The 20,102-nt window shown below is 37.1% G+C and overlaps 1 protein-coding gene across 3 annotated transcripts in view; it reads right to left on the bottom strand.

Moving 5' to 3' along the window:
* Nucleotides 1-33: 33 nt before the first annotated feature.
* Lfg (Glutamate NMDA receptor-associated protein 1 lifeguard) overlaps nucleotides 34-20,102 on the bottom strand; it is a 31,736-nt gene continuing 11,667 nt past the window's right edge. Inside the window, exons 1-4 of one of the 3 annotated variants that reach the window (XM_083129825.1) lie at nucleotides 13,139-13,166; nucleotides 11,651-11,723; nucleotides 7,088-7,340; nucleotides 34-2,479 (exon numbers count right to left, since the gene is read on the bottom strand). In XM_083129825.1, coding sequence (XP_082985951.1) covers nucleotides 1,849-2,479; nucleotides 7,088-7,340; nucleotides 11,651-11,708 — 942 coding nt within the window. In that variant the 5' untranslated portion in view covers nucleotides 11,709-11,723; nucleotides 13,139-13,166 and the 3' untranslated portion in view covers nucleotides 34-1,848. Of the gene's footprint in view, nucleotides 2,480-7,087; nucleotides 7,341-11,650; nucleotides 11,724-13,138; nucleotides 13,167-20,102 lie in introns of those variants that run through there. The other 2 variants (XM_083129819.1, XM_083129834.1) reach the window with 2 other exon arrangements.

Raw genomic sequence — 20,102 nt, 5'->3', positions numbered from 1 at the left:
CAGTGATACAGCTTCTATCTTCATTGCTTGTAAGTAATGACAAAGTTTTACACTTTTGAGTGTTCAATTTCAAGCTGCCAACAAAAAAGGGGAGTTCCCATTTGGAAAAAAAAATAGGTTTGCGTGGTGTTTCACTAACAGTAACACCATTTTACAGCTCCCTTCCAGCAACAGGTTTTCATGCAATGCACATTTTTCGAAATACAGTCAAACACAAAAAAATAGAACCACTGCATTTGTGCTCCGCTATGAATTATATGATCTTCCAGCAACTGGACAATATAGATTTTTTTTTTTATTCCGAGCCTATGAACCGGACAAGAGCAAGGGTGGAGTCATGGTTGCATACAGGGTGAATAAAAATCATGATATTTTATTGAATCACACTAAACATGCAATTTTTAAGAGTGGTGCTCTTTTTTTTTTGTGATGGACTGTATTTATACTTTTCATTATAAATGGGCCATCTTGTATATTACAAACACAATATTATTTTTGTACATAAACTGAAAAGTAGGGCTGAACCAATACCGATGTATCAGAATCAACCGATAGCAGTGTTATAGGTATTGTATCAGTTGAAATTTTATCAACGATACCGATTGACATATGTCACTTTGGCAGAGTATAAATATCCTGGAAATAATGCAAAATGCACAATAATAATTATTCACAACAACATTGTGGGGAGAAATAAATTTTGTCATAATGATTATCTAATGAGAAATTATAAATATAAAACTCTGGTAGCTTGATATTGTATAGTGCCAATGGAAAACTTATATGTTAAAACTTCTAAATATTTTAACTGTCTCAATTTCAAAGTAAGAGCACTTGTATCAGTACAAGCCTTAATGATATTGGTACAGACTCAACCCTACTGAAAATCAATGAAGAACTGTGATTCTTTAAAACTTTGATTAATGGATATGCACATTAGCTGGTTATCTTCGTGTATGATATCATAACAGAAGAAATACAAGGGAAATACTTCTGCAAGATTTGAAATTGTTAATTGATATGCAAAGGAACAGTAAACCTCAATGTTCTTACATAATATTTTATATTACCATCATTTTCAAATTCCATGGAATGTTTAAGTTATGTGAACAATAGTAAATAAATACAAATGTATATTTTTCTTTTATATTTAACAAAAAATCAACAAAACACACAAAGAAAATATAAGGATGAAATAAACAAGCAGATCAAAAATCAAATTTGAACAAAAAAACAAAACTTATTTTACACTCTCTTCTCCATATTGGACTAAAAATTGTTATTATTTACACACATTATGAGGAGAAACAAAAAGATAAAAAATTACATTTATGTGTGTAAATATATAATGCATGTAAAAATTAGTTTATTGTCACCCTTATGACACAGATATCTTCACAACCTTCTTCACCAATCTGAATAGTGCTTCATGTTAGGGACAGCATGTATCCATATTATCAGAAGTGATAAATTGCACACCATAGTGATATACTTGTCAATATTATGAAGATAAATAGAATTAGGCATGTAATGGAATTGCTGTTATCAAGAAATATGTACTTTAGTTTCTTCTTTATCAACAAGTGAATGAAAATTGAAAATTATTTTTGCCAAGTGTTTTATCTTTCTATGTTGTACCTTTTTTTAATTCAAGCAAAAACGAAAGCTTAAGAAGTCATATAATTGGAAATATTTTATGTACTGCAAGATCCTTATCTCGTAACTGTCCTGCTGACGAGGACTATGAACTTAGTTTTGTAATGCCTTTATTTTTGTGAAAGAACATGCTACAACAATGGTTCTTTACTCATAATAATTTGATGGTAGCTGCTATCTACACAGGCTTTTCTAATCTCTAATAGCCCCAATTATAGTAAGTAGGTAAAGGAATATGTTAACAATATCCAGATATAAGTTCAATGCTGCAAAAATGTATTCCTCGGGCGAAATGGAAAATTTATGTTTTCCTCCCATCATCAACTGAGTGTCGTAAACTAGGTAAACGGAAAAGAGTACCGCTCCAATCGAAGCATACACTAAGGTTATAATCTTGCCTGGAATAAATATAGCAACAATCCCAAATATCAGAAACACTACTGTACACACAAGGAGAATGCCTCCCATTGTTGTAAAGTCCCACTTGGTTTGGAAAGCAAACAGTGTAAGTGAGAGACACACAGCTGCACATATCCCCACCGCAATTAGGATCTCCATTACTCCATAGTGCGAGCATGCTGTGCCTAACATGAAAGCTTCTGCCAGGGTGAAGACGAACAAGAAAATGAAATTCGTCGGAAACTTGCGTCGCAAGCTGTTGAAGCATGACATGGCAATAATACACACGATCGTGATAACGAAAGCAACCCAAAATAATGCTGAATTTGCCTGAATGTAACGCTTTGTAGGTTCGTGGAAAACACAAACCGAGATCAGCCCAAACGTAATCAGAAGCTGGCACATAAGAATTCCATACACCTTCCTACAAACGAGAAGAAAAGAAAAGAATTGAAGTGCCTTTCCATGTGCAGAATATTCTTTACACATCATATACATTGAAGTTCCATTCTTCAAATTTTAAAGAATTAGAACTGTGAATCTGGTCAATAAATCTGACAACATTTGCTTCTCCTATAAGAAATTAACTATTAAGCTCATAAAGAATATGGTGCAAATTTGCAATATCCTATTTAGGTACCATATTACATCATAATTTCAGAATTCACACTGTTTTCATATGTACTATTGGTTCTACTACATTAACATAAAGATAACCTACAAGAATTTTTTCTGACACATTTTCAACATAACTTTGCTTTCAAAATTACAAAATTTATTTGCTTACAAATTTCATGTTTCACTCCCATATATCATTATGCTGCGAATTAGGGATTTATACAAAGTAAATTTGGCTCTATGGTTTACTCCATGATATTTAATCAATGGTAGTAATGAGAAATATGCTTTATTCGCTCTTTGTATTCTATTTCTTACTTCTATTATCTCATCACCTTTGTCTGTGATGAATACTCCTAGATAAGGGAAACTTGATACCACTCCCAATTTGTTCTCTAATCTTTATATGATTTTCCTTTGACTTTGCTTTCTTTGTTTAAACTAATATTTTTGTTTTATTTGTGTTACAAACTAAAGGTTAAAAGATTAAAAATCAGTAACTTACGTGTGTGAGCATGAGATTTATCAAACTACGTTTCGAAGGTTATACTACCTCCTTCTTCAGGTTGAAACGATGTTTTCAGACACCCGACATGGTGCCTCGTCGAGAAAGTGATAGTTGAGGATTTAGGTTAAAATGGTATAGGAAAGACACTTTCTAAAAAGAAAAGAATGTAAAATACACATACTAAAACCGTGCAATACTCTAAAAAAACACAAGAACGTTCAAAGCTGATGACGGCGAACTGCCGATTGGTGCTCGGGGTAGGCGAATGCATGGTGTCAGATCATACATGGAGAAGGAAAACTCCCCCCCCCCCCTCCTTTCTATCCTCAACCGGGGCTCGTGAGTCACCAATCCAAGGAGAATTCAATTTCCACCTCGGCGGCTTTCCTAACCTCAGGGGTAACATGGAAGCCCATCTCGTCTCTACTCCCGGTGGCTTTATCCCATTTTTTAAAAAAGTTTATCCAGGCATCTTCCAAATTCCCATCATCCCTATTGAGTTTATTCCTATTATCCGCGTATATATAGGCTGCCTCACACACATTCCTGTCCAATTTATTGTTAATCTTCCTAAAGACTTCTCTTTTGGCGATCTTATGCTGGTTAACCAATACGTGTTCAGATAATCCTGTCTTGGGTATACCCTCCTTTACATCTTTATCGTGCTCGCCCCACCTAATTTGCATACTCCTCCCGGTCTGTCCCACGTATTCCTTTCCGCATTCACATACTATCCTGTACACTCCCTTTTGCTCTTCAGCGTTATCCCACCTATCTCCCCTCCCTTTCTTATAAGACGTGAAGTGTTTTTCAATGCTCTGAGGTGCTCTCACCCCACATTTTATCCTGTATCCCCTTACGAATTTTTCAATTTTCTCGGAAACACCTTTAAAATATGGAATCCCGACAAAATACGTGTTCTTTTCACCGTTTCCTTTCTCCGTTTTATCTTCATCTTTATCATTTTGTGATATTTCTTGTCTAACAATCTTTTTTGCTTTCCTAGCTACTTTTTCCATGTCGCGGATAGTATACCCATTCTTTATACCCACCTTCTTTATCCATTCTTCTTCTTTTTCTTTCTCTTTTTCGTCATTGCACAGCCTTTCGGCGTGAATGTAAAAGTTAAGAAAAACATTAAACTTAGTTCTATTGGAATGTTGGGATCTCTTATGGAGATACAGCTCGCCTGCCAATGGTTTATGAAAGACCCCGGTTACAATCCGTTGTCCTTTTTTAGTAAGGCACAGGTCTAGAAAGTGAATCTTTCCATTGGCCAGATCTTCTCTGGTAAAACCAATTCTGGGATCTTGCTTGCCCAATTGGTTGAAAATGCTATCAAGTTTGGTTTCATTCCCTATGATGAGGATGTCATCTACGTATCTCCCATAATATTTTACCCCTCCCCCACATGCTTCATGGCAGCTTTTTCGACATAGTGCATGAAGATGTTGGCCACGAGGCCAGAAATGGGGTTACCCACGGCCAACCCTTCTTTTTGTCGGAAGATTTTATCGTTAACGTAGTAATTGTACCCTGTAATGAGAAAAAACCGCCGGACATATTCCCAGGCGACCAAGATTTCAACATTTTGGTCTTATAGCCATCTATGCAAGCAATCTCCGGCTTTGTCCCGGGGGACACTGGGATACAGGTTAATAACATCAAAACTACAGATTGCGTCTCGTTCTTCTATGGTAAGCTTCTCAACGGTTTCTTTGACCATAAGGGAGTTTTTGGTACTAAACTGAGTGTCCATATTAATTTTCCCCATCCTCTTAATCATTTCTTTAGCTAGACCATAACCCGGAACGTAGTTTGATAAATCTCACATGCTCACACATGTAAGTTACTGATTTTTAAACTTTTAACCTTTAGTTTGTATGTAGTTGTGAGCAATCAGCACATTACCAGTACATTTATTTGTGTTAATTTGTAATCCAATTTTCTTCCCTTTCCCATCTAGTGTTTCCACCACTTCTTTAATTGATCTTCCTATGATATTGATGTCATCTGCATACACAACTATTTGGGTCGACTTATATTCTAATGTTCTTCTGGTATCTATTATTACACTGGTTGACAATTGTTAGGGAACAAACACATTTTCAGCCATAAGTTTCTTGAACACAGTCAGCGTACAGTAAGTGACCAATATACAGAGTACAGATATTATGCCAGCTTTATCGACAAAATATGGCAGGAATTCGCCATCATGGAAAGAAACAGTACGTGAAAAACAAAAGAAACACATGGAGAGCAATATGGAGTGAAGACATGAAATGTCAGTTGTCATTAATACAGAGAGTTCTGAGCAAATCAGTAAGGTGTATGACCACCTCGGGCACCAATGCATGCTGCACATCTGTCTGCCATCCTGTCCACGAGAGAGTTCATGAGTTCCATGGGTATGTTCTCCCATTCTTCCCTAAGGGCACTTTTCAGGTCCTGAAGGGTCAGAGGTGGTGAATTTCTCTGTGCAACTCGTCATTCGAGAACATCCCAGGCATGCTCGATCGGATTCAGATCCGGGGAATATGGTGGCCAGTCCATGCGGTAGATATTCTCACGCTCCAGTGTCTCTTCAAGTTGGGCGGTTCTGTGTGGACTTGCGTTGTCATCCATGAACACAAAGTCAGGTCCCACTGCACCATAGTAAAAGCGAACATATCCCATCAGGATCTCGTTGTAATACCATTCTCCGGTGACGGATCCGGTTGCAAAGATGTGCAGTGGTGTTTGTCCATGTTTCATGATGCCCGCGCATACCATAACACCAGGACCACCATACCTGGCACATGTACGGATGTTCGGTGAATGGTAACATGTTCCTCGTTCTCGCCCCTCCAATTGATGACCAGAATCACTGGATACACAGAACCCTGACTCATCTGAGAACATGACATTGGACCAGTTCCGTTCGTCCCAGTCACGACGTGCCATACACCACTGTATTCTGGAACGGGGGGTGGATGGGGGATAGTGGAACACACTTAATGGGCTTCTGAGCATACAACCCGACACTACTGAGTCGTCGTAAATTGTCTGGGGGGGGGGGGGACACGAACACCTGACGCCCTGGCAAACTCACCAGCAAATTGCGCAGGAGTGGCATGTCTATTCCTTCTGGCCAATGTAGCGATCGTGTACTCCTACCATGAACTCCACCATGCACATGTTCCTCTGGTAATGGTGGCTTTCTCAGTTGGGAAATAACGCCTTTTGCTACTCCCATCACATATGTAACCTCTGCGACATTTTGACCTGCCTCAAGACGACTGACAGCTCTTCCGCGATCACAATCACCGAGATGAACCCTTTGCATGATTTTCCAACTGACTAATCAGTTTGCACTCACAGCAGCAGCTATCGTGCTTGACCGTGGCTCTTGGGTGCAATCTTCTTACTCAGTCCGGCGTTTGTCCTCTTATCAGGAACCTCGCATAGCTTCGTTGCCTCTTCTCTTGGATGCAATTCCTCACTAGTGCCCTCTACTGACTATATTTATGCCGCTACACAGCCAAGGAGCCACATTCTCAAAAGTTATGGCTGAAAATTTGTTTTTTCCCTAGCAATTGTCAACCAGTGTAGTTTCCTTTTCACATATCCCACATATTTTTTGCATGTATTCTGAATGTTCTCAATATGTTTCCAATTTTAGTTCTATCAGTGGAATCATATGCTTGTTTAAAATCTACAAAAACTTGTGTTATTTCTATGTGCAATAAATTAGAATTGTTGTGGTAAATGAAGTCAAATTTTCAGAATATGCCAGTGAGGTAATCTCTGTCCAGTGCATCTCGAATTATCAGGACTATACTGCGTAACAGAATTTTACTATAAAGGAAAGTGTTACATTAGTACATTAAAAAAAAATTAATGCATGCAAATTAGCCATAAATTTACCTGATAAAAGCATGCCGGATGGTTTTGTCTGAGAAATCAAAGCCCTCCCCTCCACCCAGATCTTCAGAGTACGATGAGCCATACATGGCTTGCGGCGGTGGGGTTGTGTAGGGAACTCCAGCAGGTGGGTAAGGTGCTGTTGGGGGTATGTTTCCAGGGTATGGTGGTGGTGGATCTTGTGCTGAAGGGTATCCTTGCCCTCCGTATGGGTAACCTTGCTGGGGGTAGCCTTGTTGAGGATAACCTTCTTGACCTAGAAGATGAGTGAAAGATTGATGGATTGAATGAATTAGGTTATTTTATGATGCTTTTCTGCAACTGAAATTTCTACGTATTACGAGAGTAAATCAAAAAGTAAGTTACACCCCCTGTATAACACAAACAAAATGCAAAAAGAAAAAAATATTGGACAAAAACGTATGACCATTTAACTTTTTTCGACATAGTCACCAAGGTATTCCAAGCACTTTTCGTATTGAGTGACCAGTTTTTAGATTCCTTGTGCGTAAAAATTTTGTCCAATTTCTTCCAACCACTTTGAGACTGCTTCCTGCACTTCCTCATCTGATGCAAAAAGTTTCACCCCCTAGGACTTGTTTGAGAGGATCAAAAAGGTGGATCGAGGCTAGAGGAGGGAGGGGGGTAAGACCCTGTGTGACACCAACCTGTATGGAAGGCACCATTATTATGAAGAGAAAACCCAATCACTCAATCTTTCGGGCCTTCGATCTTTAATGGCTTTTCTCAGCTTCTTTAATGTCTCACACTACAATGCGGCATTGACTGTTGTTCCTCAGGGCACAAACTCACTGTTAACAATGCCTTCAGAATCGAAGAAGGCAGTCAGCATAACCTATTGAACAAATTTTGGCATCTTTTGGTGGTGGTGAATCCTCGTGTCTCCATTCCTTTGATGCCCTTCTTGTCTCGGGAGTGTATTGGTGCACCCAGGACTGTGATGATTTTGCACAGAAACTACGAACCATCTGTGGAAAAATGCAAATGAAATGACAGTGCAGCCACAAAACGTTTATTTTTGTGCTTGTTGGTTAACAAGCGTGGCACCCAGCAAGAGCACAGTTTACGATAATCCAGCTGATTGTGAATCAGCATATACACACTAGCGTACGATATGTTCAGTTCACTTGCAATCTCTCTAATTTTCACACAGCAGTTGGTAAGAATGATTGCATTCACATGCTCTGCGTTGTTGATAGTGTTCACAGTTGCAGGCTGCCTGACACGCAGTTCGTCATTCACATTTGTTCTTCCCTCATCGAACATCTGGCACCATTTCGTGATCATCAGACATGACATCGCATTCTCATCATACACCTGACAATTTGGTGATTAATTTCTCTCCAATTATGCCTTTGTGTCCACAAAAATTGGGACGACGGAGTGGACTTCTATGTTGGAAGCCACTTCAATACAACAAGCCATACTCACACAGTGACTACTCGCATACTAAATCAGCTGCAACACTGCTACTTTGGGTGTGTGGAGATAATATTCCGAACAGTGTTGCCACCAAGCGTAATTACTTTATCTCTTTTAGTACAGGAACATGGGTCCAGTCTAACTTACTTTTTGATTTTCACTCATACAACTATTGTGCATGCCAAAACATAAAATAACATACAGCTCATCATAGGGAGAAACTAGACAACTGTAGACATCATCAGCATTAGAAACAGATCCCATTGTGGTAGCACTGACAGGCACAATTCAACACAAGTAAAACAGTGGCAGCTAAAAATCAGGCAGAACAGTAGCTTACTTGGTAAAGCAAGGATTTGGTATGCCAAACCCAGGTTCAAGTCCTGGTCAAGCCTAAAATATTCATGGTACACACCTGTATTAATATTTAATGTATAAATTATTATGAAATTATGAGATTATGTCATGTAAATACCTCTCTCTTACAGGTAGAAAGAACAATAGATTGACGTAATTCATGTTACATTACATTAATATTTTTTAAGCACTACGAAGTCACCAAATGTTGTCTCCATAGCAACACAATGGAAAAATTTGACATGGGCATACACTTACTTTTGCAACTTTGGTATTTAACCCCCTAAAGAACTAGAGGAGGCCTCCACAATGGGGTAGTGGTAACATTGTTGTCTTATAATCAAGGGTTCCTGGGCTCGATACCCGGTGGATGCACATAGTGGTCTGGATCCCACTTTAAACTGTAGATCCAGTCCCGATTAGCCTTTCTGTGCATAAAAGTGGACTTAAAACAAATTCAAACTAGAGGACAACAAGGCAATTAGTGTTAATGTGTTTGATATTTTTCTCATTTTACATAGCTTTCCTGCTCTTCAGCTAATCAGAAGACGAATGACGATGATGTTGGGATTATATTCAAAGAAATGTCCAGGCACAACCATATGGTTAGAACTCTTGCCTTTGCTGTGAGCAGAACTGGGTTTGATTTTCCTGGTGGGCGCTCCCCAAAAATTTCAGTGTTCACCCAACACTGAGGAGACAATTCAGGAGCTACTAGAAAGCAATAGTCACAGATCCCGTTCTATAAAGCAAGAAAACAGATGTGGGACTCCCAATGTACTGACCATGCATCAACCTACAGAAATCTGCTTGGCATCCCTTGGCTCTCAAGGGGCTGTTCCAAGATATATTATTTAAATTGCGATTTAAATCATGTGATATTTTTTTTTTATCACTGATATCACTTTAAATAAAAATAATTTATAGAATAATGTATACAAGGATTTTGTAAATATCAGATTCACTTTTGGTGAAAGTACATTAATCTCGTAACCATTTAATGGTGTATATTTGACTCTTAAGAAAGGAAAAAAAAATATATGTACTGATAGGGTGAAGCTCATATGAAAGGAAATGTAAACTGTAAACACATTTAAATTTCTCTTGATTTAAAATTAATAATTTTCATAGGCAAAAATAGCAAATCATAAGCAAATATAGCAAACATTTTGTGTAGAAAAATATACAAAATACTAGCCATGTTAAACCATAAATAGTTTCATTATCATTAAACTCTAAATAAACATGGCAACTGATATTTTGCAAACTACCATTAAAAAATTGCCAAAATTCAGCTACAAAGACAATAAAAAATATTTTCAAGTTGGAATGTTTTATTTCCCCTGAAAGAAAAGTTACTGAAATTACTATAGTTTCATTAACACTTTCAACAAACAATTCCATAGTAGGTTCATATACACAGTATCAGAAACAGAAAAATGTGTAGCCTATTTACATATATATTTTTTCATTTGCTTTAATCAAACTGTTCATTTTACAAGGCCGTTTACTACAAAAAGCATTTCCTATAAATAACATATATGTGTGGTGCCAAAAACCATACAAGCAATTTTAAGCGTAAATAGATTTAAATTAAAAAAACATCAAAAATGTTTTTTTAAAATAAAAATCATGTTTTTTTATCCACCTTGGGCTGTTCACGATACAGGATTTGTTTGGGTTCATGACTCAAAAGCCAAAATCTCAGGTACTGAGATCGTGAGTCAACCATTCAACCTGCACCGTCAACAAGGCAGCTGTACCTACATTGGTAAAGTCAAGATGGTGGCCATGCAACATCCTGTTTCACATCCTAATGAAATTACTACAGCGAATGATTGCTTTCATGAATTTAAATGAAACCTCCTAACTAATGCTAATTAGTTTTGAAGTTAATGAACCTTACGGATATCAAATGAGCAAATGACTTACTAAAATTGTATATGAAGCTCATCAAATTCATAGAGATCTGTTAAATCTCTCAATTTAAATCCCCTTTTATGGATTTTCACATGATATGCAACAAAATAATCCATAATAAAAATCTTATTTTGGAAATATTTTTTTTATATCACAAACCCTATTTATATATTTCATGTAAGTGCATAAGTTTACATTTTAACCCAAGTTTTTTCATCGCATACTACTATGGATTGAATACCATCATAAAAATTCTTCAAAAAACAAAATCAGTACCAGTGAAGCAAAATTTGTTTAAAGTTACGCTGATGTGATATGGAATGAGTATTTTCATTTTTTAATGATCATTTACAGAAGATTGTTGTTGCATATTTCACTGTTTGTGGTGAGCATAGCTACCTAATGTATTGCATCGTGGTTAAAATATCTTCCAAACTAGAAGAAGAAATATCCAAGAGAACACACCAGAGAAGAAAAACATGCAACACCCTCAAACATCTTATTCATTCCCACTGCACAAGTGTGGAAAATACATAAAACAAATTCAGAGGGACGAATGAATCCTAAATAAAGATGCTCATTGGCTTATCACCTGAAATTACACAAGACTGGGTACCCAATAGATCACTATAAATGCTGTAGTGACTTACAACTACCAATGTCATGCAAACCGAACCTACCATAAATTTCTGAATATTTATTAGTTTATTAATTTTTGCGGTTAGTGTCATTAGATAAGTTATCCTACAGCTCTTAATATTTAAGGAAGCCATGCATGTAAGTTAAAATGTGCTAGAGAGAACATGCTCTACAGATGAATACGTGTAGAGATACAAGAATATAAACCTTGTGGTCCAACGTGGAACCCCATTGGAGGTGGTGCACCCTCCTTCCAAGTAGTCATGGCACTGAATGCAAGCTACAAGAAAAATAATCAACTCAAACATTTCAAATCTCACAATGGTAAGCCACTGAAGTAAATAATTCACATTTAACCCCTTTCGACCAAATAAAAAATTGCTCATCACCTTCTTGTTCTATACAAGCAGTTTAGCCTTTGGCCCAGCATTTATAAAAAAAAAAGAACATCAAAGGCAATAAAAGGTGGTAAAATGTGGACTGACTACTAGAAAAGTACATGTAACCCCCTCCCCTCCTTTCAAAAATCCTGGGCATGCCACTGTGTACAAGCATGAAGTTTTGACTTTCATCACCTGGAAGAGTATTAAGAAATTTGAAAAGAAATAACGACCCATAATACCATTAACTTACTTTTATTAGCAGAGCCCGGAAGTTCAGGCATTTATTTTCGTTAAAATAGGCAGGCAAAAAGGCATTTATAATGTGGAAAATAGGCACTAAAAATGAAAAAAGGCAAAATAAACAAAAAAGGCACATTTGAAAGTCGCTTACTTATACCTATAATTTCTGGCAAAATGTTAAAATCTACATTGGGAAGATCATTTCAATTTTCACCAAATTCACGCACGTGACCATGTAACTTACCACTTAATGGCACACTAAATTTCGGCATGATGACAAATACACGATCGTGTCCCTCCAAAGTGCAGAACTAAACTAAAGACAGAGAACTTGATTTTGGAATGCATGCAAAGACCCTTGGGCATTAGTGCTGTTTCTTGTCAATAACATCCTCACACGGACGTGATGACGTAATTGTGCAGATGTTCTGCAACAGGTTTTCAGCAGTCAATCATGCACAAGGAAATGTTAACCGAAAGCCAATATCCTAACTCAGCATGAAATACTTTTCTCTCACACTTTTCTCCTTCAGCAATGTTCAAACATGCGTGAGTTCAATATTAAATAAAGCGAAAATTATTCACATAATAAACGGAAGAAAAATAAATGCCAACAACGTTTTTTGTGAGAAAAATAATTTATATACACACTTTTTTTTAAAAAAAATGGTCCAATTTCATTGAAAAAGGCAAAAAAAAGGCATTATAATTAAAAATAGGCAGTGGGGTCCCAAATAGGCAAAATGAAAAGGCTTCTAAAACATTCGAAACAACATAAAAAATGTATATCCGGAAAAATTTTATCAATATATCCAGTAGATAAAGAGAGGCATTTTGCCAAACTTCCGGGCTCTATTTATTAGTATCCACCTTTTCGATTAATCATCTGATACGTAATTATTAGCATTTCTTATCTTTCTTTCTGAGTAAGGTAAGGTCAATATTTGGTTACATATTGGTGCACAAGGAGTTGGGTGGAGGAGGGAAGATATTTCACATGCATCATTTCATTTGTCACAGTAACTTGGGTTAATTGTATACTTTATACAAGAAAGACAAGTACAGGACATACCAGGCTTCAAACTCAAGCATTGTTTGAGGGGAACACACCTCCCCTCCCTTCCTGAAAAAAATTATGTGCATGGCCTTACTCTTGTAATAAAAATGTTGCTGAAAACATACATAATATTTACAGTAACACATCCGATTAGGTATTAAAACTTCAGTTAAAACATATTATTTGAGAATATTTTTCTTAATGTAAAGAATTACCATCAATACTACACATGGAAATAATAAATATTTTAATTAAGAACCCTATATGACACCACATGATAATATCAACCACCCTTGACATGTGAAGTATTGCTCATTTAATTACCAGGAAAGGATGTAGGATCTTTCCACGTCAAATCATCCAGGCCATGTCGCCCACCATCTCCGATTTTGATGAAATTCGGTATACTTATAGAACTCTTGATGATAATTACAAAAATGACAACTTTTTTGAGTTTGGCCAAGGGGTTCAAAATTACACATTTTTAAAAATCTCTGTGTACGCCACATGCGGCTCCACTTTGAATGACACGCATTAGGTTATAAATGATAGTATCTTCTCTCAGGTTTGCCGTAGAAACTTCAAGTTTGATTTCTTTTGTTCAGGATAGTGTAAGCTTTCATTTAAATAAGGTTTCAGATCAGTGTATCAATAATCATGTATTTTATGTATATTTTCATGTATTTTTTTAGAAAAATAAATGACTAATTTCAAGAGTGAATTTCGTGCAATGCCCCCCCTTCAATTTCCCCCAAATTTTATATACAGGTACAATTGCTCAGAGTGGGTACTAATGCTTGATGGAAAAATTGGGATGAGCAGTGCAGAGACTAGGGATGGCCAGATCCGAAATCCGGATCCGGAATTTTCGGATTTGGATCAGTTTTGCCATCCCACATGCACTTCTTTGGAAAGTAAGAATGTGCTTATAACATATTGTATACATACATACACATATATATAGTGTGCGTACGCGCGTGCACGATTTGTAATTAATTAACACACTTACAAGGGAGGTCTAAGTCTCCCCCTCCGATTTCCATGAAACTTGGCAGGTATATACAGCCCCCCCCCCCCTCAAATGTCAAGATGAGGAGAAATTGAAGTGGGGATCTGACCCCGAAACCACGTAAATATGGCATAGGAAGAAACAGGGGGCATAGGGCCTCTCTCTACACCTGTCAAATTCCATGGAAATCGGAGGGGCACACAGGGGTCAGATGATCGATCCACATGTCAATTTGTACTCATCTTGATATTTGAGGAGGATTTTGCCCCCTAAAACAGTCTTTTAGCCGAAACAAAAAAAAACACGTATTTCATCCTTCGGGCCCCTCTATACACCTGCAAAGTTTCATGAAAATCGGAGGGGGACACAGGGGTCAGATCCTTACTTCAATTTGTCCTCATCTTTTCATTTGAGGGGATTTTGCCCCCTAAAACAGTTTTAGCTGAAACAAAAAAACACGTATTTCTTCCTTTGGGCCCCTCTATACACCTGACACGTTTCATGGAAATCGAAAGGGAACACAGGGGTCAGATCCCCACTTCAATTTGTCCTCATCTTGACATTTCAGGGGAGGTTGCCCCCTAGAATAGATTTTTAGCCCGAACAAAAAAAAAAAACACGTATTTCTTCATTTGGGTCCGTTTATACACACACCTGCCAAGTTTCATGGAAATCGGGGGGGGGGGACACAGGGGTCAGATCCTCACATCAATTTGTCCTCATCTTGACATTTGAGGGGGTTTTGCTAAAACCGTTTTTTAGCTGAAACAAAAAAAAAACGTATTTCTTCCATTGGCCCCACTATACGCCTGCCAAGTTTCATGGAAATCGGAGGGGGACACTTAAATAACCTCCCTTGTTAGTCTTACACTTTGTAATTATATAACACTGCATATATTATAATGTTTTATTTTAATTTGTAAAACTGTAAGTGTAGAACAATTGCATAATTTTTGTATAACATTTCTATTTTGTTATATGTGTTAAAGGTTTCATTCTGGAATGGAATGTCTCACATTTATGCGTGTTTCCATTTCCAATACATTCGAATGAATACACATTCGTTTCAATGGCATTTACAAAATCACCTCTGACATTTTATGTTAAACAAGGAAGATTATTTTTGTGCACGTGTGTGTCAGCCGATGCGTAGCAAAGTGTTTTAGGAACAACACTTGAAAAAAATTCTTATAGGACTAACTAATGAAAAATTTCTTTGTAATCGAAGATCATAATACCTTTTAAGGTGTGGTAATATTATAATGGGATTGAGATACGAAACTCTCAGATCCGGATCCAAAAAATCCGGAATTTTCGGACCCGGATCCAGATCCGTAACTTTTGGATCCAGATCCAGATCCGTAACTTTTGGATGGATCCGGATCTGTTTGGCCATCCCTAGCAGAGACAGGGTGATAAAAAAATCATTTGCATTAAAAGTTAATCTTATTAAAAATGCTTATGTATTTAGCACAAAGTCTGAAGTACAATATGTTTTGAGGTATAATATTCAAAATTTCTGTTCACTATGTGTGAAGGTAAGCATAGGCGTAGCCTGGCGGTGGCAAAGGGAATCATTTACCCCCTCCAAAATTTATAGATTAATTAAAACTTACAAATAATAATGGACATTTCCCCTTTGACATGAAAAACGTTTTAAATCCATTCATTTTACAGATAATGACACAAACATGAGATGTGCAAAATATCTCAGCGATATTTGTTTCGGTTCTCTAGAAACATGCCTTCAAACACCGCTGAAATTCACCTCCTACGTCACGGATTTGAAAACGTCCTCTCCACAGACAGGAGGTTTTCTGACGTCATCACTTAGAAATGCAAGCAGGCGGGGCTTCTGCTCGTTCCGTCAACTTAGCATGAGTTGCGGAAGCGACAGCGACTTGTTACTGTGTAAAACAAGTTTCTTGTAACTTCCAGTGCAAAAATCTATGCTTCATTTCTTGGAAATGAATTATGCCCTAGCAGTATTTACTATAATTCAGCCACTCGGTAGAGGGTTTTCCCATTAGGGTGGCAAAGCAAACCTTGTAACAGTCAATGGCTGAACACGTGAACAGCCTTGTTCATTGCGAATACATAGGTTAGTTCTGACTGGCAAGAACTTAATGTTATAGGAATGCCTTTTCTGGAATTACAATTATTTTTGTCATAATATTTTCTTCACAAATTTTAAGATGAATACTTTTAGAACACACTGGTTTACACGCCAATTTCTGCAATATAAGAGGTGATACGGTATAAAAAGGTACGGTGAGTTTTTAAATTTCCTGCAATAAATGACAGTTTTCTTCAGTTAATATATATTGCAAATTTTTGTATTTAGCCTACTTTTACGTCGCCTTTCCGTTCACTTTGTTTAACCGCAACGATGAGAACGCATGGTTAATTTATTATGTATCATCTCTAACATCACATTTCTTCCCACTTTTGACTAATCGCTTCAATGAAGATGAATAACTACAAGCAATATTCGAAGTCGGGGTGCAGGAGTACACCCCCCCCCCCCCACACACACACACACCCACACACTACCACCAACTGCACAATCTAAGTATCACCCAACCTGCCATGATAAGAGACGAACTTTTTCTTCTGTCCCATCTCATTTCGAAAACATTCACTTGTCCCATCTCCTTTTATGAGACGAGATGGAACATGCCTCATCTCGTGAGCAACACTAACACTAACATTAACAATAGAAGCATCTCCCTAGCTGTTCCCAAAGTCTCGAGCAAACATCCTCCCATGTAACAATTTCGAGTTCAATGAAATGTCACTCACAAGGAAACAGTCATGCCCAGGTCGAGAGTCAAACCTGGAACATGCGACTTCCTCAGATAAATCATGAATTTTGAGTATAATAATTACAACGCCAGTAAATTCCTGGTAATTCTGAATCTGCAGTTTGGTTTGCATATATAAGCAGGATAATATTTAGTTTTCGAGGGCTGTACCGTTGAAACGAGTAGTCAAAATAAAAATAATAAAAAAAATATTAAGAAAGGTTTTTTTGTATTTATAATGATAAGCCTTTGCATACGTTATTAATTCTATATTTTTCTAGACTTGAGACGAGAACGAGAATTGCCCTCCCAAACCGAGACGGATGTTTATAAATTGAGACGAGACTGTCAATGAGACATTTACAAATAAACACGAGACAGACATTTACAACTCTCAACGAGAACGAGACCAAGGCTGCCATGTCTCGTTTCGATAGGATCCTTAGTGGTGAAGTTGTGAACCAACCAATTAATGCGTTCGGGGTAACGAGATGAGGTGGCTTTTTTCGCAGTACAAAATTCATAATAATTATATCGTACTATTTCAGTATGGGATATTGTTATACACATGGGCGTATATATAGTTCACGGGGGGGGGGGAGGTGGATCAACTTTTGGTATGATTAGGGTTGCTTTATTTAGTCATGAAGTCACGCTACTTAGTATTGATACTTTTCTGTTCATCTTGTGTCACTAGGTTTTTAAGAACCAAATTTCTTTAATATGATTCGAGGGGGAAAAAATAACTGATTTGACAGTCTCAATGCAGTTTCTTATCGCAGAAATTCCGAAACTATCAGGAAATTGCAGATATTGGCCTGCAGTCCCATCTGGTGTGTGGAATTACGAAATTTCCTTCCCATCCGTATCCCGTCCTATACGTGAAATAAGTCCGAAGGATTTTTTTATGAACAAGCGGATAGAACAAGGAAACTGGTAATTTTAGTGAACCAAAAAAAAGAGGGGGTTGGACCCGTTGAATCCCCCTTAAATACGCCCATGGTTATACACATTATTTCCTTGTAATAATTATACATAAACTAAGTATAGATATGTACTGTGCAACTAATGTAATCTTCTCAGTGTATTTTCTCTTATCTGCACAAAAATATTTGATCATAATTTGCGCAACAGAAATGGAACACAAACTGAAATTGCTTTATGGAAAAGAAAGTTAAATAGGCTTTATAAATAAAGTGAAGAATGTGAAAATTCCTATTTTGCACTACATAGGTTACGGTAAATATCGATAAATATAAGTTTAAAAAATATTTTTGAGTGTCTGGTCAGCAACCAATTTTATAAGCAATATTTATCGCATGGACTGAGAACACACACGCAACTGAACCCTTCCATTTACCTTGCACGTGAGCAGCACGGATATTTCATAGAAGAATGATCATTACAAAGCATAGCTTTCCTTTCTCCTATCGCTCCTCCTTCTAGTATTTAAATCGGTACAGATTTGTAAAACTGCTGCACGTGTTCGCTCGACGTGGGCTACCCATCCGGAACTGGATGCTCGAAGCAGACGACAAATGATCTCTCCCTAAGGAGTGACGTAGTAACATGGCGGCGGCGTGTTTTCAGCGCAACGCTAGCCTCGCAACTTTGGAAGTCTCGTTTCTGCCTTAAACTGGACGCAGAGAAACGCGAGAACTTGCAGGGGTCATTTTTCCAGGGCGTAGTTTTTAAAATTGTTGTAAAAAAAATTGAGTGGAAATGTCCATTGCAGTGGAACCCCGATTTCAAGTTCCTCGATTTTACATTTTCCTGCATTTTACATTCAATCTTGGTGGTCCCAACATAGCAAATTGCTAAGAAATTTTCCGGTTTTACATTTTCTTGCATTTAAGATTTTTTCAGCTTTGTCCCCTGGACAACGTAAAATCGAGGTTCCACTGTATCTAAGTTACTTTCAACTGTCTTCAATTTTTTAAAAAAATATAATCATTAGCATTCCCAAGTTTAGTAAATTTTCTTCAAGAACATTCTTCTTTTTGTGCATTTGATCTCAATATGGATTTTTTTTTTTTTTTTGGCTACTCTTCATGGAGATACGTAATATGAAGTAAGAATTAAAAATACACATTTGTGCTGATTGAAGTATTTCCAAATGGAGCTTTTCTTGCCACATACCACAGAAAATCTCCTTGTGATGGGGGTGGTTGGAACACTAGAAGACTTGTATAGACATCAACAGTATCAAGTAACAAATGCAGCAATGAAGTACCAATTCCGTAGAAATAGTATTAGAGGCATAAATTTCTTATTAATTACATAAGGTGAAATGACAACAACCTGCAGTACAATGTGTCAGCGATTGCAAAGTACTATACAACTGCACCAGGAAGATTAAATATGCACTGGTTTGAACTTAGGCTACAGGCTATTTACAGTGTTCAGCAAGTTACTTTTTACAAGTAACCGAGTTTCAGTTACTCATTTAAAAAGTAACTCAGTTACAGTTACTGGTACTTTGAAAGTAACTGTGAGTTACTTTACATTTACTGTGAAAGAAACTTACAGTTAATGATAATTGATTTGTGTAAAAATTACAAATTGCGTTTCTAGTACATAATATGTCTTCATATACTACTTACATTACTACTGCATATAAATGATGAAACACAGAGTCAACTTTGCTTGTCCGATTTTAATTAAGAAATCATTTGTATGCTGACCACGGTATTTTGAATATGGTGTCAATGATTCCACTTCCACCTATTTCTTTCTCCTCCATTCCAAGTTCAACAAGATCCACTCCTTCGACAATGACTTTTCCTAGCTCGACAGTTCACCTAAAACACTGAAGTTTTCACATACAAGTAGATATGAATTGAAGTAAAGTGTGGATGAAGTTAGCATGCAACAAAGCATAGCTTCCTTGCCAGGCCAGCAATTCCAAGAAAATCCTGTTACGTAGCATCCAGAGAAGGTACAGATATATATATATTTTTTACAGTTGGGAACAGAAAATGTGAACAGCACAATTGATAGTGCATGAAATTTTGGCAATGCATAGAATACAATAGAGTAAGTATTTTTCGGTACTATCTTCATGGGTGTAACTTGGGAACTATCTTTGGGTTGAGAGAATCAAAGTTTTCCGTCCCATAAAAATAGTGTCAAGATTATTTGCTAAATACATTTGAAAAATCACAAT

The sequence above is a fragment of the Lepisma saccharinum genome, chromosome 1 (genome assembly GCF_977018435.1).
Source record: "Lepisma saccharinum chromosome 1, izLepSacc3.1, whole genome shotgun sequence".
In the NCBI taxonomy this organism is placed as follows: Eukaryota; Metazoa; Arthropoda; class Insecta; order Zygentoma; family Lepismatidae; genus Lepisma; species Lepisma saccharinum.
This window is presented reverse-complemented; position numbering and strand designations above follow the sequence as displayed.